This window comes from Pan paniscus, chromosome 1 (assembly GCF_029289425.2).
Source record: "Pan paniscus chromosome 1, NHGRI_mPanPan1-v2.0_pri, whole genome shotgun sequence".
Lineage (NCBI taxonomy): Eukaryota > Metazoa > Chordata > Mammalia > Primates > Hominidae > Pan > Pan paniscus.
This window is the reverse complement of record NC_073249.2, coordinates 183,363,395-183,382,287: the sequence shown is the minus strand read 5'-3', so window position 1 is coordinate 183,382,287 and position 18,893 is coordinate 183,363,395. Positions and strand designations below refer to the sequence as shown.

Sequence of the window (18,893 nt, the reverse complement as noted above, 5' to 3'; positions counted from 1 at the left end):
ATGTCCTCACCGGGCCATGGCTCCCAGCCAAGAAATAAGTACACACTAATAGGCGTGGGCAGGTAAGTTGCTGCCATATCCTGCTGGCTCCTTGCTTGATTTCCCTCAGCAAACCCTTGAACTTGCTAGGCCATGAATACACTTGATATGTGTCTATAGATGATCCATTGGAGTGTGGATGGCTAATGAGTGTGAGGTATCACTTAAGGGAGTTGGTCAAGTTCCATTTTCCCTTCCTTTCCTAGGACTCAGTTCCTCGACCACCCCTCCCCATCCTCAGCCTGGATGGAACCCCGGTACAAGGAGGCAGCTAACCACTGTGCCCTGCTGCAGGAGCATGCACAGCGGTGCTATGTCCGTGGTGAGCAGGAGGGCCGTGGGAGGGAGGAGTGGGGCCCTGCGGGAGATACAGGGATTACAGGGTGGGGACTGGAGAGGCCATTCCAGAGCTCGAGCCTTATGGCCCCTTCCACTTCCATCAGGGCTATTCCGCAGCTTGCAGCAAGCACAGAGTGTGACCTCCCAGGATCTGCTGACAGCGGTAGATGCCTGTGAGGAGCTACTACAAGAAATAGACATCACCCCATTTCTCCTTGCATTGTGTGGCCACACTTGGGGTTTGCCTCATGCACCCCCAAGTCCTGGTCCTCTCAGCCCTGGGCCCTTCAGCAGCAGCATGGAGGAGGGTGCTGAGCCTCGGGAACGAGCTATCCTAGCTTCTGAATCCAGGTTAGGATTATACTTGAATGATGGATAAGGGGGTACACAGACCAAGTCCCTATAAACAAGGACCTTCCAGTCCAGGGGAATGACTGTGCAAGGTAGTATCTAAGCACCTGAGAAGCAGTAGTGCTTTGTCGCCGGCTCACTGACTCCCATGCAGCCTTCCTCACCAATTTGGCACAGGCAGCAGTCTCCCTCCCAGGCTCTCCCCATCTCCCCTGCTTTGGTGTTGAGTGATGAGCTGAGTCAGGGATAGGGAGTCCCCTGGTGCTAACCGTGAACGTAGAGACTTGTTCTAAGGACATCCACACAATAGTAGGAATCTCCCCAACCAATCTGTGAATTTCATGGGGGCCAAAACTGTATTTTGCTCACTGCTAAGTCCCCAGCTCACCTTAGGGGCTCAGCAGGTCCCTGTTGAAGGGAGGAAGGGGAGGAGAGAAGGAGAAAGGCAAGCAGGCAGACAGCTATGGGTCTAGCATCTGCAGTGTGTTAGCGTTGGGGAAACAGAAGAACTAGAAGGATGGATATGCTGATGACTCCTAGATTGGAACTCCGCTCCGGTTCTTTCTCTGGAGCTCTAGATACTCACTTTTTGTGCCCCCCAAATGAATGCATTTTCTTCCCACTAACCCTTGATTTTTCTTCATTCATGGTGAAAAATACCACCCTCAATCTAGTGATCCAAGTCAGAAAACTGGGAGTTATCGCTACTCTGTTTCATAGAAATCCCCATCCATCAAGAAATGTGAAAGTTAAGGCTGGGTGCAGTCACTCACTCCTGTAATCCCAACACTTTGGGAGGCTGAGGCGGGAGGATCACTTGAGCCCAGGAGTTCAAGACCAGCCTGAGCAACCAGGGGAGACCTTGTTTCTACAAAAGAATTTAAAAATTAGCTGGGCGTGGTGGCATATGCCTGTGGTCCCAGCTCCTCAGAAGGCAAGTGGTGATGGTGCCACTGCACTCCTACCTCAGCAACAGAGTAAGACTCTGTCCCAAAAAAAAGGAAAGAAAAAAGAAAAAGAAATATGGAGGTTAAAGCCAAAATGTGTAGGTTGGTTCTCTTTGCCTCTTTTACCACCCATGCCATTACGCTAAGTACTCTTCCTGTGGACAAAAAGGCTTCCTGTGCTCCTCCCCAGTTGAGAGGCAGGCTACTTCAGAGCTTGATGGTTCTTAACACTTCAACATCCTTACCCCAATCATTCAGCATAGAGACCGAGGACCTAAGCGAGCCTGAGTTTCAGAGCACCCGTGTCCCTGGCATTCCAGACCCTGGGCCAGAGATCTCTCTGACAGATGTCTGCCAGCTCAGAGGAGAGGCCCATGGTGCCCTTCATAGCGTCATCCAGGTGGGAAGCTTGGGTGAGGGTAGAAGAGGTGTAGAGTCCTGTCTGTGCAGAGGGACAGGATTCTCTCCTGGGCGGGGGGTATGCATGTGTCCTGCTCTAGGGTAGGGAGTAGTATCCTGTTGAGGGGTGACTGACATTCTAACCTCCCTCTAAACCCCACAACAGGAGAAGTTCCTAGAGATCAGTCGTCTCCACTTCCGCACAGTGCCTTCCAATCCCCACTACTTCTTCTATTGCCTTCCATCCAGCAGGCGAGAAGTGAGTGGCTCTCTTCCTTACCTCTCTCGTGCCCTCAACCCAGAGGCCCACCCAGACCCTCTTGAGTCTTGGTTCCCTGAGGCCTGGATGTGGCTCTTGTCTTGCCTTAGATCAAGCTGTCTAAGGCAAGACAAGTGTAATCCCACTTGCCTAGGATGAGGCAAGTGGGATTCTTGCCTCATCATCTTGCTTCATTCTTTTGCCTAGGATGAGGGGCCTCGGGACACAGTAGACAGAAAAATCAGTGACCTGGAGTTTTCAGAGGCTGAGCTTATGGGAGAAGAAGGTATGTGGGCAAGTGAGTCAAGGTGGGGAAGGCTGCTTCACGCCGAGATTCAAGGGTTCCACTGCCAGCCTCTCTCATTGACCATGTGACATGCACTACTAGGAGACACATCTGCCTGCTGTGTGGTCACTGAGAGTGACCCAGAGCTAGAGGTAGAATACCGGGAGAGCCGTGAATCAGACCTGGGGCCTGCTGGGCTAGACTCTGCCTCGCTGTCAGATGTAGACACTGTGAATCCTGATGAAGACTCCTTCAGTATCTTGGGGGGCGACTCACCCACTGGGCCTGAGAGCTTCCTTCATGACCTGCCACCGCTCTTCCTGCACCTCACGTGCTCCGTGCGGCTACGTGGGCAGCACAGCTCAGTACCTGTGTGCAGCCTGCCTACCTGCCTGGGTGAGTTTGAGGCAGCCTGAGGGAAAGCCAAAGGTCCTGGAACAGCCTGCCTAAGTGGGAGTGGAGGGGAGCCTAGGGTTATGTCTTTTAACACATAGATCTTGGAATCTGTGCTTGTCTTAGAGCCCTCAGCAACTGCTAACTTTCCCCCTCTCCCAGGCCAGGTGCTTTCCAGTCTGGAGGGCCCCCCAGTTGGAGGCCGAGTTCCCTTGAGGGACCTCAGTGTGACTCTGGATGTCTTCATGCTGACTTTGCCCCTGGAAGTGGAGCTCCCCACGGCCTCGGACCCTCAGCACCACCGGTGTGGCAGCAAGTTTGGTGGGGGGTTTGGGACCTTTTTAGGGTAGGGGGACCACTAAGCGAATCTAGAGCATTTGAGGACTAAGGACACCTTGAGGAGTCCAAGAATGAAGTAAGGAGGAGGCCCTGGTAGGATAGTAACTCCTGACCTTTGACTTGTTCCCACCCTGTTCAGGTCAACATCTGAAAGCAGTGCTTCATTCCCACGATCCCCAGGGCAGCCATCATCTTTAAGGTCAGATGATGGCCTCGGGCCCCCACTGCCACCCCCAGAAGAGGAGAGGTACTTCCTTATCTCCCTGTCAGAGTTCATTACTGCTTTTCAATTTCATTTTCTGGAAACCAATATCTAAACCTTTCTTCCAATTAGGCACCCAGGACTGTCCAATTTGGCCACGCCCCACAGACTGGCTATTGAGACCACCATGAATGAGGTGAGCCCCCCACCCCCAACACTGTAATTGATTCCCTTTCCATCGTATGAGTGAGATAAGGTACCCCCTTTGTTCTGGGATAGAAGTGAGGCCTCTCTCAGTCTGTGAGGCAAATTATCTTCTAGTCCGGGAGTAAGGGGATGCCCAAGGAAGCAAGGGAGATGCCCTTTGTCACTTGCTGTCTAACTGTAGATCCACTGGTTGTTGGAAGATGAGATGGTGGGGGCACTCCGAAGAGGGGGCATCCCACAGAGTCCTGCCCTGCACCGCGCAGCTGCCCATATCCATAGTTCTCCTGGACGCTCCACCTGCCTTCGCCAAACTCTGCCACTGAGTTTTGTATTTGGGCCAGAGCGTTCCCTCACACAATTCAAGGAGGTAAGTTGCCCTCCGAACACTGCAGGGTCACCTTGGGGCCCGTCCTTCCCTGGGCCCCAGGCACAGGACTGGAAGGCCGTCTGTTAGTTCGAACTCATAGAGTTATCCCTCCTGTCTCCCTGCTCACCACATCATCTGCCCTAACCCCTGTGCTTGGCAGCCCAACTCACTGGAAAGAAACCCAGCTCCCAACCTGGTCACTGCTCCTGTTGAACCTTAGGCAAGTCACTGAATCTTTTCTTACCTCAGCAGTGGGGATGCCAGCATCTGCTTTACCAGGTAGTTAGGAGCGTCTCATGAGGAAGTGTAGCTCACCATGTGTAGGGAGGACTGCCCTGCCTAAACTGTGATCTTGGCTCCTGCTCTCTAGGAGTTCCGCCGCCTCCATCTCCCTGGCCATGTTCTTCTTGAAGACCCTGACAGTGGCTTCTTCTTTGTGGCAGCTGGCCAACAGCCAGGTGGGTCCCATGGGGAGCCTTCTTCAGCGGCCTGGGCTTGGCACAGTCATGAGGACAGGGCTGAAGGCATCGAAGGGGAGGTGAGTCTCACCTGGGAATGGAGGGGGGTGGTGGGTGTGTGGGGCCTATACCTCAGTCCTGACTTCCTATTCCTCAGACCCTGACAGCCAGCCCCCAAGCACCTGGGTCCCCAGAGGATTCTGAGGGTGTCCCCCTCATCAGCCTGCCCAGCGTGCCACAGGGAGGTAAGAGAGGACTTGGGCAGCAGTCTGGAGGCCAGGACCAGATCCCTGACCATGCTTCCATTTTTGGAGGGAGGCCCTAGACAGGATTGAGAGAGGCTCCAGGCATTTTCCTTCTCTATCCAGGGAGTCAGCCTGGGCCCAGCCGGGGATTAAGTCTCATGTCCAGTCAGGGCAGTGTGGACTCAGACCACCTAGGTAAGCTGGGGGGACGGGGTGAAGGACTCTAAGCTGATGGGAGGTGGGCTTAGGGCTGTACTGGGAAAGGTCTGGGCAGGAGACATCAGAAGGGACTAATCTGAAGTGCATCAAGCCAGATGCACCTGGAGGATCAGATGAGTCAGGCCCAGCTTCGGATGGGATTGACCTTCAATGCGTCTGACACAGGTTATGATGGTGGCAGCAGTGGCTCAGACAGTGAGGGTCCCAATGACACCCTTGGTGAGAAGGCCCCCTTCACATTGCGGACTCCACCTGGGCCAGCACCTCCACAGCCTTCACTCTCAGGCCTCCCTGGGCCCTGCCTGCCCGACTTCTGGCTCATTGTCCGGGTCCTGCAGGACCGTGTGGAAGTGTATGCACATGCACGGTAAGTAGAAGCCAGGGCCTGCACCCTCATGCTCCCATTAACCTCTTCTCTCTGCTCCCACAGTACCTCTCTCCAGTGTTGTTAGAAGTAAGACTTGGGACTGAGAGCTTGGGTAGAGATCCAACTTGTATTCTTAGGTTGGTGGCTCCCGATCACTTCCCACATCTTACAGCTAAGCACATCACATTCAACTGTCTTATAGATGAGAGTCGAAAAGCTGATGGGGATTTTGGCTTCTCGCTGAGCATTAACAACATCTAAGGATCAGAGCAGCTTTAGAAGTTCGTGTATAAAAATAAAGCATAATAAGGCTGGGCGTGGTAGCTCATGCCCATAATCCCAGCACTTTGGGAGGCCGAGACAGGCGGATCACTTGAGGTTGGGAGTTCGATACCAGCCTGGCCAACATGGTGAAACCCCGTCTCCATTAAAAATACAAAAATTAGTTGGGCGTGGTGGCAGGCGCCTGTAGTCCCAGCTAATTGGGAGGCTGAGGCAGAAGAATCTTGAACCTGGGAGGTGGAGATTGCAGTGAATGAGATTGTGCCACTGCACTCCAGCTGGGGCGACAGAGTAAGACACTGTCTCAAAAAATAATAAGGCATAATAGCTAATATTTATCAAGTGCATACTATGTGGTAGGCACTGTTCTGGCGCTTACATGAATCCACTCATTTATCTACATAACCCTACGGCGTATTAATGTCCTTATCATATGGGTGAAGAAACTGAAGCACAGGCCAGTTAAATACTTGCCCAAGGCCATAGTAAGTGACAGAGCCAGGATTCCTGCATAGGCATCAGTTCACTACTGCTCTCATCTCAGGGGTGGGTGGCATATGCAGGGTAAGGTGGGGCTGAGAAGAAAGGAAGACCACCATTCTGAAGAAGACTTGAGAAGAAAGAAGAGGTGCACAGCATAAAGGAGCCTCAGTGTGGTGCCCGTATGGGAGCTGGTGAAGCAAGCGTGGAGCCTCGGCATCCAGAACTGCTCTTGAGAATTCCATCTCTTCCATTTCCCACCAGGTTTACCTCTGTCCAAGCCTGCTCACTTTTCATGGTTTCTCTTGGCCCCACCTCCATGACTTTCTCTCCCCCTCGTGATACGTATAACTGCAGTTATGTCATATACATATCATACCATTACATATAACTCCTCCCCACTGCAGTTCTGGTCAGATTATCCTTCCTTCCCAGGAGCCTGATTCGGGAGGATGGGGGGCCGGGCACTGAGTGTCGCCACCTGCAGCAGCTCCTGGTGAGGCGAGTTGGGGAGATCTGCAGGGAGGTCAACCAGGTAAGGGGCAGGACTCTCCAGACCCGGACACACAGAGCAGATGAGAACCAAATTTCTAAGAACTTGATTTTCAGAGGCTATTGGTCCATTTCAGAATCAATAATTATGGAAAGTCTTTGACTTCCCCAGTTAGTAGGATGCTGTTTCTCCCCCAGCTCCCTACAGCCTTGGGAGTGCTCCACAACCCACCCCCAGTAACAGTGGGTTACTCTCTCATACCATCCCAGTAACCATGAGATACTCCCTCTCATTGCACTGTGCTAGCATTAGTGATATACTAGTGACCCAGACAGAGGGACGCTGTAACTCTGTGGAGCTTGTGTAGAATGGGGGACAGTTGAACAACTGAATTACACAACTTACTTCAATTACAATTGTGAAGAATCCTAAAAGGAACAGTAGAAGCTGCTATGAAAGCATGTAACAGGGATCTGACCATCTGAAGTATCAGGGAAAGCTTCTTAGAGGAAGTGATTTTTAAGCTGAGACTCGACGGATGGTGAACAGATTCTGGCACCAAAGGGGCAAGTGTTCCTGACTGAGAATCACTCTCAGAGGCCTGAGCTTTGACCTCTCTGTGATGACTGATATTCTTGTTGACCTCCAATCCCCAGTGATAGTGGTCATTCTCTCTGGCATTTGATCACCCCTGACCACCACCACCCACTTAGGAGGAGGTATTTCAGTTCCCTGACCTCATGCTCCTTCTCCCAGCGACTGCTTCTTCAAGACCTTCATGACAGCCACGTGTGTAACTCTCTTCTGGTGGCCGAGAGTGAAGAAGATCTGTGGCGCAGTGAGACTCCCTTCCACTCCCGTCAGCGGGCACCACTGCCCAGTGATGGTGAGATCCCACCCAGGAGCCTCCCTCACAAGGCAGTGCTGCCGCCCTTTCTTTTACCGAATACTCTAGTGAAAGCTGAGGGCAGAGTCCTCATTACTTGGTCATCAGTGCCAAGTACTAGAGAGAGAGCAAGGAGGATAGGACAGGAAAGGATCACTGGACTTGGCTGCTGCTGCGAGTTCATCAGTGATTTTCATGGAAGTAATTTCAGTAGAGAGATGGGAATAGAAAGCAGATGAAATGAAAAGTGAAAGAGGGTGATAGGTGGGGCAGAGAATAACTACTCTTACAAGTAGCTTGGCAGTGAAGAGACAGAGAAAATAGATACGGCAGTAACTAAAGGAAGATGGGGGCAAGGAAGGAGCTTTAAAATAAAGTAGAGACTTGAGCTTGTTTATATTCTATAGGGAAAGAGCCAGGGGAGGGGGAGAGGTTGAAGAATACAGAAGAGGAGAGATCACTGAAGGGGCACCAGGCCATGATCTGTCTTCCTAAGAGTCTGCTTCTGCCTGGCCCTGTCTTGTTAACCAGAATGACCGTCTTTCCCTGGCAGGGAAATAGTCAGGAATGAGGAGTTTGGGGGAGTGAGAACAAGCAGGCCAGTTCCCAAGTAAGAGAAATCCAGAGGGGAGGAGCCTGAAGGCCAGTAGAATTGCCTTCTGATTGGCTGTTCTTCCAGACAGGCAGCCACAGGACTGCTTTGGGATTTCTAGTCATGGTAAGGGAACATGATAATCCACTCAAGATGGTAACTGAAGTCTCGACACTTCTCCCTTCTCTTATTCCTGATGACCTCTCACCCAGACGGATAGAGGAAAAGCTGAACCATAACATTCCTTTGCAGTTCTCCTCTGGTTTAAAAGTAAAATCAGACCACTCCTTATTTTTAACATTCTCAGCAAGTCTGTAGACAAACGTTTCTGATATCTCCAGGAGAATGCATCTCTCAGCACATCCTGGGATCTCCTCCATATCGAAGCAGAGTCCCCATAGTTAGTGGACTCCCATGGTTTCAAAGGCATCTTCTGCAAATTGAAGATGAGCTAGGACAGGTGAACAATTTTACTTCAAAATGACTTCCAGCAGCCTGAGATGTAAGACCAGTCAGAACCCAGACACAGCCCTTCCTCATTTTAGTCTCTCCAGAATTTTTCCCTGAAACCCTTAGCAACCAGCATTCCATTCCAGAGCCTCTGCCTTTACACAGAAACTTCAGCCTCCTGGGTAGCCTGTGTGCTGTTCACACTTGACAGCAGCTTCTCTGAGAAAACTGCCACTTTGATTCACCGGAAGGCTCCCTGGAAACCTGAAAAGGGTCGAAGGAGGCATTGTACTGTGGCCATGGGCTCCTGTGTACTGCAGCCATGGGCTCCTGTGTACTGCCACACTACCCTTTGGGTTTATTGGCGTTTCTGTCTTCCAAAGCCCAGGACAAAGTTTATCCCTCCTCTGCAGCTGGTGTGCATAAGCAGCCATACCCTTTTGGTTTTAATGAGGTTACTGTTGCAACTCCCTGGAGGACATAGTGTTAGAGTGCTACTGACATATATTATGACAGGGTCAGAATCTCTTGACATGATCTTGAGGATTTCCTCATGCTTTGCCTGCCTTGATACCTCTCATTAGCTCCTTCTCTAAGTCTCCTTGAGATAGTTCTGGAAGCCTTTGTGCTATATGACCTGTGTTCCTAAGGGCATGTATCTGCCTGGCCCTGTCGTGTTACCCAGAATGATCATCATTTCTCTGCAATAGTCAGGGATGAGTCTGGAGGAGTGAGGACAAGTAGGCCAGTTCCCAGGTGAGAAGTCTGTGGAGGGCAGAGGGTGGTGTGTCCCATTTCTAATCCCTGCTCCCCCTCACCCAGATTATGCTGCTGATGAGAGCTGTGCGCCCCGAGGGTACCTGGCAGCCACAATGCAGTTTGTCCCTGGCCATTTCTCCTGTGACGTTGTGTGGGGAACTGTGATCCGAGTCCATTCACGCCTCAAAATGGGGCCCAGCATGGGGGTCTCTCGGGGTATGTGATTGGCATGAGAGGGCAGGAGAGCATTGGAAGGATCTGGAAAAGGCAGTTTCCTGAGCCCATGTTATTCCCCCAGCCATCCAGGCCCTGCGCTCTGTGCTCAATGCCTTCTCTGTGGTGAACCGGAAAAACATGTTTGTTTACCAGGAGCGAGCAACAAAGGCTGTGTACTATCTTCGGTATGTGGCCCTTGGAAGGTGGGTAGGGCATGAATTAAGGATGGCCTGGGAGGAGGCATGTCCAAAGACATGCTGCTCTTTCCCAGGCTCCTAGAGACATCCTGCAATGACCGGCCATGGAAAGGGGATGCGCTGCCCCCTTCCCTCGCTCTGTCCCGAAGCCAAGAGCCCATCTACTCTGAGGAAGCCTCGGCATGTATCACTCCCACTCTCTGATGCCCCTGTGTTCCTCTTGCACTTTGCTCTCTGGAACCGGGGCCCTGACCACAGTTTTCCCTGTAGGGTCCTCGTTCTCCCTTAGACATGGCCTCTAGCCGCAGTTCAGATGCTGCTCGTCCTGTGGGCCAAGTGGACAGACATATCCAGCTGCTGGTCCATGGTGTTGGGCAGGCAGGTAAGGTCTGAGGAGGGGGTAGGGGAGTCGCCACATGAGGCTCCAGAATCCTCTGGGACTTCTCTTAGAACTTTGCAAGCATTACACTAGAAGTTATGTAACAGTCTCAGCCCAAGACCTGGCACATGTTAAGTGAGCCATAAATACTAGCTGGAGGCTCCAGACCCTCTGGGACTTCTCTTAGAACCTCCTATTACTCTGCCCTGGGTCCCTCCTCTAGTTCCTGCTGTGCTCGGGGCTTTCCTCAAGCAGGAGCTGCATGGGAAGGGACTGGCTTCTGCCATGTTCAGGGTTAGGACTGCAGTTGACTGAGGCACAGCTTGGGGAAGGGGAGCTGGGGTGGCTGGAGAACTGGTGGTGCCACCGGCCTGATACGAGACTGGGTTCGGGGTGAAGAGGATGGTTATTCGGGATATATTTTGCCCCAGGTGTCCAGTAGGTAACTGGATTTTCCAGCTAATATTTATAGCTCAATTAACGTGCTGGTCTTGGGCTGAGACTGTTAAATAACTTCTAGTGTAATTCTTGCAACAAACCTATGAGGGCGATGCTATTATAATTCTCATTTTATGGATGAAGGCACAGAGGTTTTGAGAGTAAAACTCAAGTGTCCATAGTCACATAACGAGTAGTTTGGCAGAATTGGAACCTAGTGCTGGCTACCTCCAGAGCCAGCACTCCTAACACTGCCTCTAGTATACAGGGGATTCTTTGAGTTTGGCATGATAGGGCTGCTATGGGGGTAGCTGGATCCTCTACCAGTGTCCCCACCTTCCCACCATGGCTGTGTCAAGGTCCTGAGATCACGGATGAGCTCGTGCGAGTTCTATGTCGGCGCCTGGATGAGGCCACGCTGGACGTCATCACAGTTATGCTTGTTCGGAACTGCAAGCTGACACCAGCTGATGTGGAGGTCAGCTCCCCTCTAGGCACCAGCATCCTTCCCAGACTCAGCCACAGGTTCCAGGACAGTCTAGGCTGGAACTTCTGCATTCAGCTCTGCCCTCTTCTTCCCACTCTGCAGTTCATCCAGCCCCCTGGAAGTCTCCCCTCAGAGGTGCTGCATCTGGCCCTACCCACCTCCTGCAGGCCCTGGCTTCCAGCCCTGGCATGGTACCTACGGCAGAACTTGCTCATCTTCCTGCACTCTCCCAAGTACACAGATAGCAACAGCCGGAACCACTTCCAAGTGAGATGGCACTCATCTCTCTCCACACTCACGTGCACCCCTGCCCCCTGCCCCACGCACTTACTCTTTCCTACCGATACCCCTATATGTACCTTTGCCCATGGACCTGGGTACACCCATGCCCCCCCGGGGACCATTATTACCCGCCTGTGTCTTCTCATGCTCCCATGTCTACCTGCACCACATTCCCCACTGTGGGCACCCATCCCCGAGGGTTTTGTCCATTTGCTTGCTCTTAGTGCTCTGTGGCTGTTCTTTCCCCAGCATCCACTCCCACCACAGGGTGGCCTCCCTGACTTGGACATCTACTTGTATAACAAGCCTGGTGGACAGGGCACTGGGGGCAAAGGTACGGTGCAGGGCACGGGCCTGTGGCACCACCAGGTGAGGGAAAGCCTTTTGTCATCCTATTGCTAAGAGGACGTTTCCCAGGCTTGCAGCTGAGTGGAGGGTCGTGGGAGGGGTGGTCTGCAAGTCCCAGAGCTGAGCCTTCCTATGGATTTCTACCCAGGGGTTGCCTGCATCACTCTAGCCTTTGTGGATGAAGGAGGGGCCCCCTTGTCACTGGCGTTGTGGCCCCCCTCCTCTCCGGGACCCCCAGACCCACTGCGAGAGGAGGAATTTGAGCAACTGACCCAGGTCATCCGCTGCCCGGTTGTTCTGGACAGTTCTTCAGGTGGGACAGCTTGGTCAGAGGATGAGGTGTTCAGTTATTGCTGTGGGAGGTAAGGGTGGTGAGTAGAGTGGGATCTAGGGACACCCTCAAGTGTCCCTGTTCTCCTTCCAGCTCAGAATGGGGCCCCACGGCTTCGATTGGATGTGTGGGAAAAGGGGAACATTAGTATTGTGCAGCTGGAGGAGAAACTCCGAGGAGCAGCTCGCCAGGCCCTGGCCGATGCCATCATCGAGCTTCAGCTGCTGCCAGCTTCACTATGTACAGAGGACACACCCACAGGTATGCAAGTCAAGAGGTCCCTGGGGTCCAGAGAATGTCACAGATCCAAGCAGGACAGTGTGGCAGGTGAGCGTGCAAAGGTGGCGTTTAGGGGAAGCATGTCAGAGAACTACTACATCAGAACCACTTATTCACAGTTGTCCGTGAGCTTGTCTGGGCATCATCCAGGTGCTACACTGGCAGCAGTGAATGGATGCAGCTGCTCACCCACTTAGAGAGGGCTATTGCATCAGAGGCTCACTTCACACAAACACATGCAGCAGCACACTATCAGTTGTATATACTGTCATTCACTGACAGGTAGAATAGGTGGCAAGTCACTGTCATACCAGTCTTGAGGTTCAGTTTTCTAGAATGGGGATTGATGATCAGTGATGGGTGTCTGTAATGTCTGATGTCCACAGGAAGTCTCAGGAACGGATCGTTGGAAACTAAGAGCTCTGCAGGCCGAGCTAGCACCTTTCCCCCTGCCCCTGTCCCTGGGGAGCCTGTGACTCCACCCAGCAAAGCAGGCCGGCGTAGCTTCTGGGATATGCTGGTAATGGAAGGAAGTGGTGAAGTGGGCATCTACCTTTCTGCCTGCCTCCTAGCTCCTCCTACACTCCCTCCTGCTTCCCAGTCCCCCATAGGCCTTGCCACAGTGTCCTTTCATATAAAACTGCTCTGTCCTGCCAGACACCATGGCGTGTACCTTTAGTCCCAGCTCCTCAGGAGGATGAAATGGGAGGATTTTGCTTCAGGCCAAGAGTTCAAGGCTGTAGTACGTTGTGATCATGCCTGTTAATGCACTCCAGCCTGGGCAACACACAAACACTCTGTCTCAAAAAAGCAAAACAAAAACTGCTCTGTCTTTTGGACTGGAGTTTGTAGAATGTGGCAGTTCTCACTGATGTAGAGGGAGCCTTAACTTACTTTGTGCCTTCACTTCCATTTTTCTTGTCGGATCCTCACAACAGCTTGCAAGATAAGTAGAGCTTTTACAGTGAGGAAGGTGAGGCTCAGGAAAGTTAGGTAACCTGCCCAAGGCTCCTTAGCCAGCCCCTGGGGAAGCCAGGGTCTGAACCCAGACCTCTGAATCCTCCTAGCTCACTGCTGTTCCATAGTGCCTCCATCCCACACCTTTCCTCTTCCCAGTAGCCCTTCCTCATTCACTGCATTGCCCCCAGAGTAAAACAGAATGTGGGGATTTGGGTTCCCCCAAAACAACTGACGACATTGTCCTGGATCGGCCAGAAGACACTCGGGGCCGGAGGCGTCACAAAACCGAGAGTGTTCGGACTCCTGGTGGAGCTGAGCGGGCGCCAGGCTCAGATTCTGGAGCCCAGAGACAAAAGTATGTGTGTGGTGGTGGTGTGCCCTAGGAGGGTATGGGTGTGAAGTCACAGATGGGCCTTGGTCTGTATAAACATACAAGTGTCATGTATGGACATGAGGCTCTTACTCCCACTGTCTTCAGGCGCCGGACAACACAGCTAGAAGAGGGTGAGGTGGGGACCCTTCATCCTGTGTTTGCCCGTGTTGCTCAGCGCTGGATGGAGTTTATGGTTCAGATTGGTGAGACCCCAGCCTCCCCTCCCATCCCTCAACCCCAGCCTGGTCTCCATCCTGCAGCTTCACAGTGACTCCTCTGCCTCCTAGGTTGTGCCTCAGTGTCCAGAAGCTCTGCCCACATGGTGTCCCGGTTCCTCCTTCCATCCATCCTGTCTGAGTTCACCGCACTGGTCACCTCAATGGCTGGAGACACCAGTGTCCGCATCTTTGAGCAGCATTTGTGAGTGTAGATCCTATAGAATTGAAGGGAACTCCCCTAGACTTCCTAAAAGCTGGGCCTACAGGAAGCCAAACCTGAGGAAGCTGAGCTAGGAGAGGTGGAAACAAGGCCCAGGGAGGTGAAGGCTAGGCCAGGGAGTGGTGTCATGGATGGCCTTTCTGTCTGTCCTCCCTTTCAATAGGGGTTCAGAGCCAGAGATCTTCGGCCCTTGTTCCCCTGGGCAACTGGGCCCCTCTCCCCGCCCTGCAGCTGAGCGGCATCTGCTGCTTCTGGGAAGGAACTTCTTGCAGTGGAGGAGACCAACACAGCAGGGTGAGGGCATTGCCTGGGGGGGCGGGGGGCGGGTAGGCTAAGAGTAACTGGTGGGGTCTCCAACCTTGCAGAGGGGAGGGTGGGATCAAGGGGGATCTGTTCCCAGGCCCCTATTATGCCCCTCCCCCACCCTGTAGCTGCCAAAGCCATGCAGCGCTTCGAGCCAGGAGGTGATGGGAGCTCAGGGCGAAATGCTCCCCGGCAGAGGCTCTTGCTACTAGAGGTTGTGGACAAGAAGGTAAATATGGGGCCAGGGACTGGGTGGGAAGAGGGGTTCCGTGATCTCACTGACCCTGACCCCCGACCTCCAGCTACAGCTGCTGACCTACAACTGGGCTCCAGACCTGGGGGCAGCATTGGGCCGAGCGCTGGTTCGCCTGGTGCAGTGGCAGAATGCACGAGCCCATCTCATCTTCTGCCTACTCAGCCAGAAGCTTGGCCTCTTCCATCATTATGGCCAGTTGGACTTCCCCGTGCGAGATGAAAAGGTACCTGCTGCTCTGGTTCTTCCTATAGTTTTGGCTACTGAGGGGTCAGTTAAAGGAAAAACCAGCTCAGAAGCCAGAAAGATGGGACAGACTGAGGGCAGAGGTAGTGGGGAGGGAGAGTCTGAGAGAGGAAGCCCTGGGATGAGAGAGAGGGTCCGAGGGCAAAGGCTATGAACCCATTGCAATGCTCCATCTCTCAGGAGCCAAACCCATTCCTGCTGCCGACCATGGAAGTGGAGACCCTCATCCGGAGTGCAAGTCCCCCGCTGAGCCGTGAGCAGGGCCGGCTGAGTGGGTCCTCTCGTGGTGGGGGTCCTCTTCCCCTGGACACATTCCCCTTTGACGAGGCCCTAAGGGATATCACGGCTGCCCGCCCCAGCTCCGTACTTGGTCCTGTGCCCAGACCTCCTGATCCTGTCACCTACCATGGACAACAGTTCCTAGAGATCAAGATGGCAGAGCGCAGAGGTGAGGGTACTGGGCCAGGCAGCAGGGACAGGAAATCTGTGGAGTCTGGGAGGAAGGGGGTGACAATGCCTGGGGCTACTACTAATGCCCTCAACCCTCAGAGCTGGAGCGCCAGATGAAGATGGAAAACCTGTTTGTAACCTGGCAGCAGCGTTCTACCCCAGCCACCATGCCCATCAGTGTGAGTGACCCCAGCTTGCATCTTCCTTGAGGATCTGTGATCCTGCCCCGTCACTGCTCCATGCTCACTGCCCTGTTTCCCCAGGCTGGAGAGCTGGAGACCCTGAAGCAGTCATCCCGCCTGGTGCATTACTGTGCAACAGCCATGCTCTTCGACCCAGCTGCCTGGCTGCATGGGCCCCCAGAGACCTCTGGACCCCCTGACGGGCAGGTAAGGCTGACTCCCAGACTTCTAGCAGACCTTTGCTTACCCCACAGTGACCCCCCTCCTCCATCCCCAGCAGGATGGTTGACAATGGGGAGAGTCTTCCTTGATCTTTACTCTCACAGCGGCGCCATCGCCCTGAGTCAGGGTCTGGGAGCCGAGAGGCCCCCACAAGCTGTGAATCCTTGGATGTGTCGCCCCCGGGAGCCCGTGAGGAGCCTTGGCTGAAGGAGCTGAGCTTGGCTTTCCTGCAGCAATATGTGCAGTATCTGCAGAGCATAGGTTTTGTGCTGGTACCACTGCGGCCCCCCTCACCCGCCCGCAGGTGAGCCTGTCCCTGTTTTCCCTTCTGTCTTCTCCTCCTGCACTGCAAGTGAGGCCCCACAGGCCCTTCCTCTCTTTACAAGGTCCTATGTTGACAGTTTGGGCTGGGCCTGTGCATGTTTATCCCACCAGGCTTGCACTCATGTGAGGGTCTCAGATACTTTCACACAGCCCTCATGCGTGTCCTGCAGACCTTGTATGCTTTATGGAACTCATGATGACACTCGTACAAAACTGTGTCCATTTTCACAAAGCTCATGCCCACACACATCTTGTACACTTACACACTTGCATACATCCCCACATGTGAATTTTTTTGGAGATGGAATCTCACTGTGTCGCCTAGGCTGGAGTGCAGTGGCGCGATCTCGGCTCACTGCAACCTCCACCTCCTGGGTTCGAGCAATTCTTGTGCCTCAGTCTCCCAAGTAGCTGGGATTACAGGTGCACGCCACCCTGCTTGGCTACTTTTTTGTATTTTAGTAGAGATGGGGTATCACCATGTTGCCTAGACTGGTCTTGAACTCCTCAACTCAGGTAGTCCGCCCACCTCAGCCTCCCAAAGTGCTAGGATTATAGGTGTGAGCCATCACGCCCGGCCTGCACATGTGAATCTTGTACATGCTCCTAAGCCTCTGGATCTAGGACTTAATGATTCCTGTCCTTATCATCCCACTGACCTCTCCTGAGATTTGATGTAGTTCTCGGCCCAGGGAAGTCCTTTTCTCACCAAGGACCTCTGTGCTAGGCCTACTTGCATCACTGTCCTTGGCCTGTTCTTGGTCATGTTCACCCACTGGCCAGTACTGACAGGTCTGAGTCTTGGGAAGTAGGCAGCCCGTCTGTTGCCACCTCCATCTCCCCTGAGCTCAGGGACAACTCTGCAGCCACCTTTTCATCCACTGTCAAATCTCAGATTCCCGTGTTTGTGGCCCCTGCTCTATGTTCCTCTCCAGATTCTGTGTTCTCTGCCCTTTCCCAGTGGCTGTATGCGAAAAATGAGCTGTTCACCTTACACACAGCTGCTTTCGTGTCTCCAGATTTGTGAGTTTATCAAGGCATGTTCTCCCTCCTCTCTGTTTTCAGTTAGAACCTTTTCAAGCCAGTAGTCCAGAAATGCCAGTTCCAACTCTCTTATGTTTCTGTGACTAGCTCCCCACTCCCGAGGTTTCCCTCTCTTCCAGGCATTAGGAAGAGAAGGCGTGCCTGCCCCTCCTGTGATCCCATCTCAGAGGCCAGGCTGGCCCCTCCTACCCTGGGGAGGAGCTGCCCAGCTTGCTATCTTGACAGCCAGTTCCCAGCTCTAGGAGCTTCTCTAAAGGACTTTAGTTTGCACACTTGCCATCAGTTACACTCTTCCCCCCAAATCTGAATTCCTTTAGACACTGGGTTAAAAAAAAAATGTTTCTACAGCAAAATTTAAAGCCAGGTCTTCCCTTCCCACCAATCTTTAACAATCACCAATCACTAAGTCTTGTCCCAGTTTCCTTGAGGTTTAAATGGGACATTTTTTCCACCAGAGGTTTTGACCCCCAGCAAGAATTCTGGCAGTTTATAGCCCCTTGGCGTGAGTGGGTCCCCCCAACCCCTTCTGTTCTGTCCCTTCTTCCCAGTCCCTCCCCTGCTTCCCTTCTCCCCTATCCTCTGCACTAAACTGTAACGAGCAGTAGGCCTCTGAAAGCCTGGAACTGCCATCCCCCAATCAAAAGACAGCAGCTTTGCCCTCTCAGAGGAAGGTACCTAACCAGGCATCAAGCATCTCCTTGAATTTTCCTAATCAAATTGTAGACAGGCATCACCTTCCCCCTTCTCTTTCCTGCCCAGCACACACCCTCTCAGTAGCAGAGGCTTAGTCTCCACCTCCCCACTGAGCACTGTTTTTGCCTCCCTTGAAGCAGCAGCTGCTACGGAGAGAGCCCGGCCTTGCAGTCTAGACCTGGACTCCAGGCCCAGCCTTGCCACTCACAGTGGCAACTTTGTGGGTCTGTTTCCTCCCTTGCAAAATGATTCCATATAAAACAGATTCTGGGTCTGATCACCGTGACTGCATGCCACTAGCCTGCCTCATCCTCTTATCCCTCCTCCTTTTCTATAGCACCAGCCGGCCACGGGCCATGGCTATCCTTGGAACAGAGGGTCGAGGCTCCTTCTCCTGCCCTAAAACCAAGACTGATGGGAGCCCCAAGGTAACTTGTCATATAATGGTAAAGTTACTGATGCTAAATTACTTTCCCACGGGCTGAGGTCATTGACCCTGAGTGATGTACCGAGGTCACTGATCCCAGACTGACACCATTAAAGTCAGGGTCCAAGGGACTTCCACCCTACTGATTCGAGGCTGGTGAGCCCCCAAACCTTGCCCCCTTTTTCCTTTCTTCAGAGCACTAGCTCTCCGGTAACCACCTACCACCTGCAGCGGGCACTGCCTGGGGGCATCATCCTCATGGAACTGGCATTCCAGGTAAGCAGGAGGAGCACTGAGTGGAGACAGCCAGACCCACCTGTCTCTCGCCTTCCTGATCTCATCTTCACCTTCCCTCCAGGGCTGTTACTTCTGTGTCAAACAGTTTGCCCTGGAATGTTCCCGAATCCCAATGGGGCAGGCTGTCAACTCACAGGTATGTGAATGAGCTATGGGCACAGTCAGTGCACCCCAGTGTGCTGTGGGCAGCATGGCTGCATGTCCCATTTGCTGGGCAGTAGAGTAATGCAGTAGGCGGGCTGGCCCAGTGACTTATTCACTGCTATGGCCTGGCTAGGTCAGTGCTCATTCTGGTGCCATGACTGCACTCACTACAAGGCTGACCCCATCGGTCATCCAAAGCGTGTTCAGCTGTAGCCCTGAGG

At 53.1% G+C, this 18,893-nt stretch overlaps 1 protein-coding gene across 3 annotated transcripts in view; it reads left to right on the top strand.

Moving 5' to 3' along the window:
- The window catches only part of SZT2 (SZT2 subunit of KICSTOR complex), a 61,272-nt gene that overhangs the window by 37,868 nt on the left and 4,511 nt on the right, over positions 1-18,893 (top strand). For all 3 annotated transcript variants that reach the window (XM_003812838.5, XM_063608225.1, XM_063608226.1), the window contains 39 exons: positions 246-361; positions 483-729; positions 1,935-2,076; positions 2,242-2,334; positions 2,542-2,620; positions 2,723-3,016; positions 3,176-3,317; positions 3,492-3,599; positions 3,687-3,750; positions 3,943-4,128; positions 4,499-4,666; positions 4,744-4,831; positions 4,955-5,026; positions 5,216-5,417; positions 6,615-6,714; positions 7,429-7,558; positions 9,423-9,575; positions 9,658-9,760; positions 9,847-9,952; positions 10,043-10,154; positions 10,949-11,067; positions 11,179-11,343; positions 11,608-11,692; positions 11,855-12,019; positions 12,131-12,298; positions 12,703-12,836; positions 13,465-13,631; positions 13,755-13,852; positions 13,937-14,069; positions 14,251-14,381; positions 14,519-14,619; positions 14,693-14,869; positions 15,070-15,337; positions 15,439-15,518; positions 15,603-15,728; positions 15,848-16,047; positions 18,142-18,232; positions 18,427-18,507; positions 18,590-18,664. In XM_003812838.5, coding sequence (XP_003812886.4) covers positions 246-361; positions 483-729; positions 1,935-2,076; positions 2,242-2,334; positions 2,542-2,620; positions 2,723-3,016; positions 3,176-3,317; positions 3,492-3,599; positions 3,687-3,750; positions 3,943-4,128; positions 4,499-4,666; positions 4,744-4,831; positions 4,955-5,026; positions 5,216-5,417; positions 6,615-6,714; positions 7,429-7,558; positions 9,423-9,575; positions 9,658-9,760; positions 9,847-9,952; positions 10,043-10,154; positions 10,949-11,067; positions 11,179-11,343; positions 11,608-11,692; positions 11,855-12,019; positions 12,131-12,298; positions 12,703-12,836; positions 13,465-13,631; positions 13,755-13,852; positions 13,937-14,069; positions 14,251-14,381; positions 14,519-14,619; positions 14,693-14,869; positions 15,070-15,337; positions 15,439-15,518; positions 15,603-15,728; positions 15,848-16,047; positions 18,142-18,232; positions 18,427-18,507; positions 18,590-18,664 — 5,269 coding nt within the window. The remainder of the gene's footprint in view (positions 1-245; positions 362-482; positions 730-1,934; positions 2,077-2,241; positions 2,335-2,541; positions 2,621-2,722; positions 3,017-3,175; positions 3,318-3,491; positions 3,600-3,686; positions 3,751-3,942; positions 4,129-4,498; positions 4,667-4,743; positions 4,832-4,954; positions 5,027-5,215; positions 5,418-6,614; positions 6,715-7,428; positions 7,559-9,422; positions 9,576-9,657; positions 9,761-9,846; positions 9,953-10,042; positions 10,155-10,948; positions 11,068-11,178; positions 11,344-11,607; positions 11,693-11,854; positions 12,020-12,130; positions 12,299-12,702; positions 12,837-13,464; positions 13,632-13,754; positions 13,853-13,936; positions 14,070-14,250; positions 14,382-14,518; positions 14,620-14,692; positions 14,870-15,069; positions 15,338-15,438; positions 15,519-15,602; positions 15,729-15,847; positions 16,048-18,141; positions 18,233-18,426; positions 18,508-18,589; positions 18,665-18,893) is intronic.